At 38.1% G+C, this 7,277-nt stretch overlaps 1 protein-coding gene across 1 annotated transcript in view; it reads left to right on the top strand.

Moving 5' to 3' along the window:
• syne1 (spectrin repeat containing, nuclear envelope 1) overlaps positions 1–7,277 on the top strand; it is a 172,957-nt gene that overhangs the window by 135,860 nt on the left and 29,820 nt on the right. Inside the window, exons 112-122 of the mRNA XM_015395967.1 lie at positions 2,349–2,531; positions 2,635–2,781; positions 2,867–3,021; positions 3,178–3,325; positions 3,408–3,502; positions 3,623–3,857; positions 5,205–5,399; positions 5,553–5,678; positions 5,784–5,939; positions 6,814–6,972; positions 7,243–7,275. Of these exons, the coding sequence (XP_015251453.1) occupies positions 2,349–2,531; positions 2,635–2,781; positions 2,867–3,021; positions 3,178–3,325; positions 3,408–3,502; positions 3,623–3,857; positions 5,205–5,399; positions 5,553–5,678; positions 5,784–5,939; positions 6,814–6,972; positions 7,243–7,275 (1,632 nt within the window). The remainder of the gene's footprint in view (positions 1–2,348; positions 2,532–2,634; positions 2,782–2,866; positions 3,022–3,177; positions 3,326–3,407; positions 3,503–3,622; positions 3,858–5,204; positions 5,400–5,552; positions 5,679–5,783; positions 5,940–6,813; positions 6,973–7,242; positions 7,276–7,277) is intronic.

The raw sequence follows: 7,277 nt of genomic DNA, 5'->3' as shown, positions 1-7,277 counted from the left end.
TAATCTTTTTAATCTTTTTAATCTTCAATTTTACTGCTTGCAGTGTTGCAAATTATAAATACAAATTGGTTTAATTTTTGTACGTATCATGTAACAACTGCAGACAAAGGAATGAAAAAAAATAAATCAGGAACAACTCTGAAGTTATAAATGCAAATCTTCGGTACTGGTGTAGAGGTAACACAAGTGGCAGAATCTTTTTGTATAATTGCACATGATTTATGTTAATCTAAAAGTTATTCTAAAATGTATGTAGCCTGACCAAAGCCCACTGCAGACAAAATTCACACCCCCCCCCTGCATTCCTCCTCCTACATGCTCAGAAGGAGAAGACACATCCTCCTCTGCTGTATTCTCCAAATTTTAAACACTGCAGCTACACAGGCACTTTTTGGAAGCGTGGATTTAGCTTTAACAGTTTGCATAGAAGATTTTAAGCTGAATATAATCAGGTGAAGCTAAAATTATGAAGATCTGGATAGACTATATTCATGGAGGTTTTCTTTTAATTCTTAAATGCAAATGTGTGTATATTTGTTTTACAATTTCGGCATAAGAAATACTCTGAATAGGTTAGAGTCAGTATATCTCCAGTTATGGAGAAATCAATTGCTAAATTAGTAGTTTATAATTTCATTGTTCGGTTAATTATAATTGATCAGATTAATTTTTTCAGCCCTACGCATTACTTTTGCCTACAAAAACTGCGTGCATCAGACACAACATGCTGGCAGACACGCTTAAAGGACAGTTTCATTCAGCTGCATGTGCGGCATAAACATCTTTTACAGTGTAAATGTTACTGCATCCACACTGACACATGCAGTTTTAAGTACAGCTGATTCAAATGAAGTCCCGTCTCTTGACTGAGCAGCAGTTACCTTCAGAAACAGCTTATGAGGCAAATACAGGAGTGTTCTTAACCACCTGACCCTCTCTGCATGCAGCCAGAAGAGGTTAATCTGGTAGAATGGCTGTGAGACACAGTGCCTTGGTTATATTCAGAGGACATCTTTCCTCTAGAGACCAGAGTCAGAGCTACCAGCCTTTAATGACTTGGGTAATGAAATGTAAGCGTCTGATGACTGCTCCTTAGTGGGATTATACTTCATTTATCCTCACATATCTGGGGTGAAGTATGAGACATTGAATCTTGATACAGGTGGATTTTTACCGTAATTTGTTCACCTCTTTAGCTCAGACTTGCTTTGTTGTCTGTCTAAAGATGCACTGCTAAGCAGTTTTGCTCCCACCAACATTATTCTTGTGTTTCTAGCAGACATGTTGTTCTCCATATTCCATAGGCTGTAATAGATTCAATTTGGTCGAATAAGAACAAAATATCTCCCTTAAACTGCAGAGATTTTAAACTTCCCTTTTTTTTTTTTTTTAAATTGCCTTTAAGGCCACTTTTTGACGTGCACGACTTATGGTTACCTTGTCTGCCAATTACCCAAGCTGCATTTTCCCTTTTCTTATTCTCAATTCCCATATAATTAATGTTGCTCTTTAAGATATTAAAACATGTGAAATGTAAAATATTCAAAGGGTAAAAATATCTTTGTGTAGCATTATTTTCCTTGTCTCCTCCTACATTTCTAATTGATGATTCTTTTGTGTCAGGATTTGTTTGAGGGTTGTGGACCCAAAAGCAGAGGCAGGCAGGCAGAGGTGAATTTATGCTAGATTTAATTAAGAATAACGAAAAAAAAAAAAATCTAAACAAACAAGAAACCAGGAATCCAAAATTCAAAATATGAAAAATAAGTAGAAAACATCAGTAGATCAAGACTCAAGGAGGAAGGCTCAGAGAGACGAAGTTGGACGGTGTCTGACGAGGACCCAGCAAAAAGGAACTGAAGAGAGAGGGTTTTTAAAGGAGACTGAGACAAAGAGAGGGCTAAGGAGGAAACTGGGAGCAGGTGTGCACAGAACAAGAGAGGGAAAGAGCTAGGGAAAAAGGAGAACATAAGAGGGCAGCAAAGAGCAACAAAAAGAAACCTGGAAGACTGGAATTAACAACAAAATAATAATTAAATTACTAATTAAAACCAAAGAACACAGCAAAATAAAAAATATAACCACTAACAATAGAAAACAAGGAGTAAAGCAAGACTGAACACTAAAAAGAAAATATAACAGAACAAAGACTAAGACAGAAACTGAGAAAAGAAACAAAGAACTCAATAAACTAAGAATTACCCCACTAAAACTAGAAAACAAGGAGCAAAGCAAAAGTGGATACTCAAAAGAAAAAAATAACAGAAACACAAACCTGATATTTTGATTGTTTTTCTTTAATTTTTGAAAGCTAACATGCCAAAGATTTTTGGGTTTCTTTACATCAGGAGTTGCTGCGATCACAAGTTCCAGTGCAGGCCTCCCTTCAGATTCTGCAAGAACTTGGAGAGCAGCTTAAACAACAGGTGGACACCTCGGCAGCATCTGCTATTCAATCAGACCACCTCTCTCTCATCCAGCGGCTTGCTGGGGTGGAAAAGGCCCTCAACAGACAGCTCACCACCTTGCAGGTACAAAACTAAATCTATGCCAGATTCCTGCTCATTGTGTAAGCACACAGTCTTTCAATCAGACTCATAAATGTTACATTTGTGCATGCCTTCCTTGTATCAGACTGGAGTTCAAGACTTTGAAACCTTTAATAAACAACTGGAGTCTTTGGGCTCCTGGTTAATTGATGCTGAGGAGGCTTTGAGAGCACAAGATCCCAACGGCTGCACTGAGCTGACCGTCATCCAGGACCGTATGGAGGAGCTCAAGGTTTTTATAGTTTGTTTCTTGTTGGATAAAACCGCCTCTGGGCAAATAGTGAAGATTCAACATATGTTTTCTTTGCATTTTTCAGAAGCTCATGCTGAAATTTAGCAGCATGTCCCCTGAATTGGAGCATCTTAACGAGCTTGGTTATCGACTCCCTCTGAATGATTTGGAGATCAAGCGAATGCAGAACCTCAATAGAAGCTGGTCGGCAGCTTCGACACAAACAACGGAGAGATTCAGGTATGTGTGCAGCATTCTGCTTACATTCTGCATCATTTTCTCTAAAGAAAATTTGACTAAAGAAAATATTGTGATTTTAAATAAAAGGGGAATGAAAAAAAAAATCACTTTAATTGTTTTATATTTATAATCTGGCAATTTTTTCTTTCCTTGCAGCAAGCTACAGTCAATCCTCCTGCAACAACAAACCTTCCTTGAAAAATGTGAAACATGGATGGACTTCCTGCTGCAGACAGAAGAGAACCTTGCTGTAGAAATTTCTGGGAACTACCAGAGTTTAGTAGATCAGCAGAAAGCCCATGAGGTTTGAGTCCGTTTCATGTGAATGGTCACAAGGCTATGACTTTTTTTTTGTTTTCATGGCAATAATTGCATTTTTCTTTCAGTTATTCCAAGCTGAAATGTTCAGCCGGCAGCAGATCCTCCATTCTATTATCAGTGATGGACAGAGGATGTTAGAACAAGGTCAAGTGGATGACAGGTGAAGGGCTTTAAATAATGTTTTGGATGTGGTTTGATTTATTTACAATGTTAGCTCCAGTATTACCTTCTAAATTTTATAGTGAGAGATTATTTCTTAATCGTATTAATTCTCCTGCAGAGATGAGTTCAACATGAAGCTGACTCTTCTAAGTAACCAGTGGCAAGGCGTAGTGCGACGTGCTCAGCAGAGGCGGGGGATCATTGATGGCCTCATTCGTCAGTGGCAGCGCTACAGAGAAATGGTGGAGAAGCTGCGCAAATGGATTTTGGAAGTCTCCCATCCTGCAGAGATGCTTCAGGCAGGAAATACAGTTCCTCTACAACAAGCTCGCTCTATGCTTGACGCTGTTCTGGTACGTTTTAACCCTCATTTAAATTCACAAAGGTGTATAGTTATATTTTAGTCACATTTCAATCAGAATTCAATGTCTTAATTTGGTATTTGATGTAATAGACCTGCAATGCAAGCCGGACATGTAGAGAACCCAATATTCAAACCTGACATGGGGTTGGGCTTTGAAAGGTTTGATAACAAATACTTAGTTTAAACAGGAAGCGTCTGAGAAAGGTGGCGCCTAATGATGCTGAAAAACAGCAGCTCATAACAGAAGATTAGATTAGTAGAATGGCTGTTGCTCAATCTGAGTCTGAAAAATAGGCTTCTGTCATGCACAGAAAGTCCAATACTGGATAGGCAGACAGATTCCTTCCTCAGTGCCAGCACTATTCAGCCAGTCCCTATTTTGGCGCACTTAGTTTGGTTAAGTGTCCTTACTTATTTGATTCAGGATGAACCATGGTAAACAGGCATGAAACGCTGAAAATCTACTACATTAAGGCTTTCAATAATCTGGCTGTCTGCACCGGGCCTAAAAAATTTAAGCAAACGGGTGTTTTAGATGAGCTCGACTAAAGAGAAGTGGAAAGACAGTCACACACCTGTGGTAAAGCCTCTATAATTAGATGTGTCTCTGTTTCAGCACACTTCACTTCACTTCACTGCATTTCCTCCTCAGCAGGTTCCAAGGGCTGGAGATGTATGCTAATCGCCCATTTATTTAAATTAGGCGGCTTGCTGTAGGGGAACACTCTGTCTAACTTGATGGATGGTATATAAATAGGCCATACACAGTAGAAGACGTACAAATCAAATCATCTCCCCTTTCTCTTTTTTAAAGAATAAACTAACATTCTGTAATGACATAATAGCTTGACATTATCAGGAAAGCTAAACTTCTGGTTTTGTAATTTCATTAGTTTTAGATTTTATTTGTTTTGTCTTTTAGTTTCCATTCACTTTCACTAAGGAATCTCAGCAGTCTGCTTTAGCAGTCTGCTGTTTGGTAAATGACCATATTATTTCTTTAATTGTCCCAGAGCCCGTCTTTAATGCTGCTGATCTTAAGCTGAAGCATCTTTATAGATTTTGTGGACCTAACTACATCAAAAAGGGAATGGTTTTCTATTAAACAGCAAGCAGGCAAGATGCCCTGTCTCTGACCAACACAGGGAGCTCCTAATTGAGAGGAGCAAAAAAACAGCACTATCTATCCTGTCTGGAGGTGCTAAAGTCTCTGTTACAGCATTTGTCCAATCTTTGGACTTTTTTCTTTCTACAAATATGTAAAAATTATAGTTCAGCATGATGTTTGGGATTTATGGGTTTAGTAACCTCATGAGAATCCCTCTTTTTGCTTAAGCTGAAAGAAAAGGTGCTGCAGCGTCAGCAGGGCAGCTACATCCTGACGATAGAGACTGGCAGACAGCTACTTCTGTCGGCAGACAGCAGAGCAGAGGTGACCTTGCAGACGGAGCTGACAGACATCCAGGACAGATGGAAACAAGCCAGCACATGCCTAGAGGAGCGAAGGAAACAGCTGAGCTCACTTCTGAAGGTAAATTAAACAGGGTACCTTCTGAAGAGAATCGTCTCTGGAGACTCTTACAAATCTACTTTTTGCTCACATTATAAATTATATAAGTCCTGAGTTATTACTTCTTATCGGTTTATGTTATTGGTTTTTCTGTGTATTTATATCTATATATAGGACTGGGAAAGATGTGAGAGAGGAATTGGAGGATCGCTTGAAAAACTCCGAGCCTTCAAACGACAGCTTTCTCAACCCCTTCCTGATCACCATGAAGATCTCCAAGCTGAACAGATGCGCTGCAAGGTTTCATTAAGGCTGTTTTTAGTCTAGCTAAAAAAAAAACTACATGTTGAAACTGGAAACGGGTTAAATGCAAATAAATGCTCTGATGTGTTCCTTTATTAACAGGATTTAGAAAACACATTTGAAGGCTGGACTGGAGATTTGGCCCATTTGACTCTACTTAGAGAGTCTCTGTCCTGTTATATCAGTGCAGAGGATCTTTCTGCTCTGCAGGAGCGTATTGAACTTCTGCATCGACAATGGGATGAAATCTGCCATCAGGTACAGTCTTCTGAAAATCTCGTATATCTCTTGTATATGCTGTATCTTTAGGTGATTAAGTTAACAGATTTGTTCATAAATGTATAAGATCTCTTAAATTAGACATACTTTTACAAGAAAAGAAACTAAAAATATACCCCAACCCGTTAATTAAGAAGATGTTGGCTTTTTAACAGAAATTGGTTTTAGCTCATTTATTTTACTCTATTTTATTTATTTCAGTATTGTTCTGTATATTATAATTTTATTATTATTCTTTTTTATGGATCTGTTCAAAACTTTGAACTATTGAGTTGAGCTAAGGAAAGTTAGTGAAAGGTTTTAGGAAGATGGAAGGAACATTAATCAGCTCTCGCACTGACTTCAACCAATCTTACATAGGTAGTTAGTTCAGTCAGTTTGCCGGTTGGTTATATCTATATATATCTATATATATATACACATATAAATATAGATATATATATATACGTGTAAAACACTACTTTGCAATAAAGCTTTTTCTGATTCTAATTAGTAATGAATATTGTCCCTGTATTCCCTCAGCAGACCACAAGATGTTGCTAAAGTCAAGGTGTTTTTCTGTATCTGACTGCATACAAAGTTAGCATCATCGAAGGCAGAAAATGACTGAAACCTCAATATTTCTCAGCGTTGAGATGCTTCCTGTGCTTCGTAGATAAATGCTTTTACAGGAAGCACAGAAGCACACACACACATTGTGAAATGCATGTAGCAGTCTTGTTTCAGCGGTTTTTGTAACGCTGCTTCCTTTATGGGCTTCTCAAGTTCGTTTGCATGTTTTAAGATACCGTGTTTTTATTGCTATTATGGACTAAGTTGTATCGAGTAACTTTGTAATGCTGTGTTTGTGCAGCTCTCCCTGCGCAGGCAGCAGGTGAGTGAGAAGCTGAATGAGTGGACCGTTTTCACTGAGAAGTACAAGGGGCTCTGTGAGTGGCTCACCAGCATGGAGAGTAAGGTGGCGCAGAATGGAGACATCAGCATTGAGGAGATGATTGAAAAGCTCCGCAAGGTATGGAAGGGCAGACATTTATCAAATGCATCATTTATCTACTTATTTATACTTCTGGAACTAAGACTGACAAGTAGAATATAATATTTTTGATGTTCATCTATTTTGTAAGATATCTTTGCAGCTTTGCATTTCTGTATTTATCAATTTTTGCAAATGCTGATGTTTTGTAATGTGTATGACTCACCTGAGATCAACATATTTGGTAAATAGTTCATTCTATTTTTGTTTTACTTTTGCATTTCCTTATATTCTTGAATTATATTTTAGGATTACCAGGAGGAGATAACAGTTGCAGAGGAGAA

Source organism: Cyprinodon variegatus, unplaced genomic scaffold, assembly GCF_000732505.1.
Source record: "Cyprinodon variegatus isolate N-32 unplaced genomic scaffold, C_variegatus-1.0 Scaffold770, whole genome shotgun sequence".
Classification (NCBI taxonomy): domain Eukaryota; kingdom Metazoa; phylum Chordata; class Actinopteri; order Cyprinodontiformes; family Cyprinodontidae; genus Cyprinodon; species Cyprinodon variegatus.
This window is presented reverse-complemented; position numbering and strand designations above follow the sequence as displayed.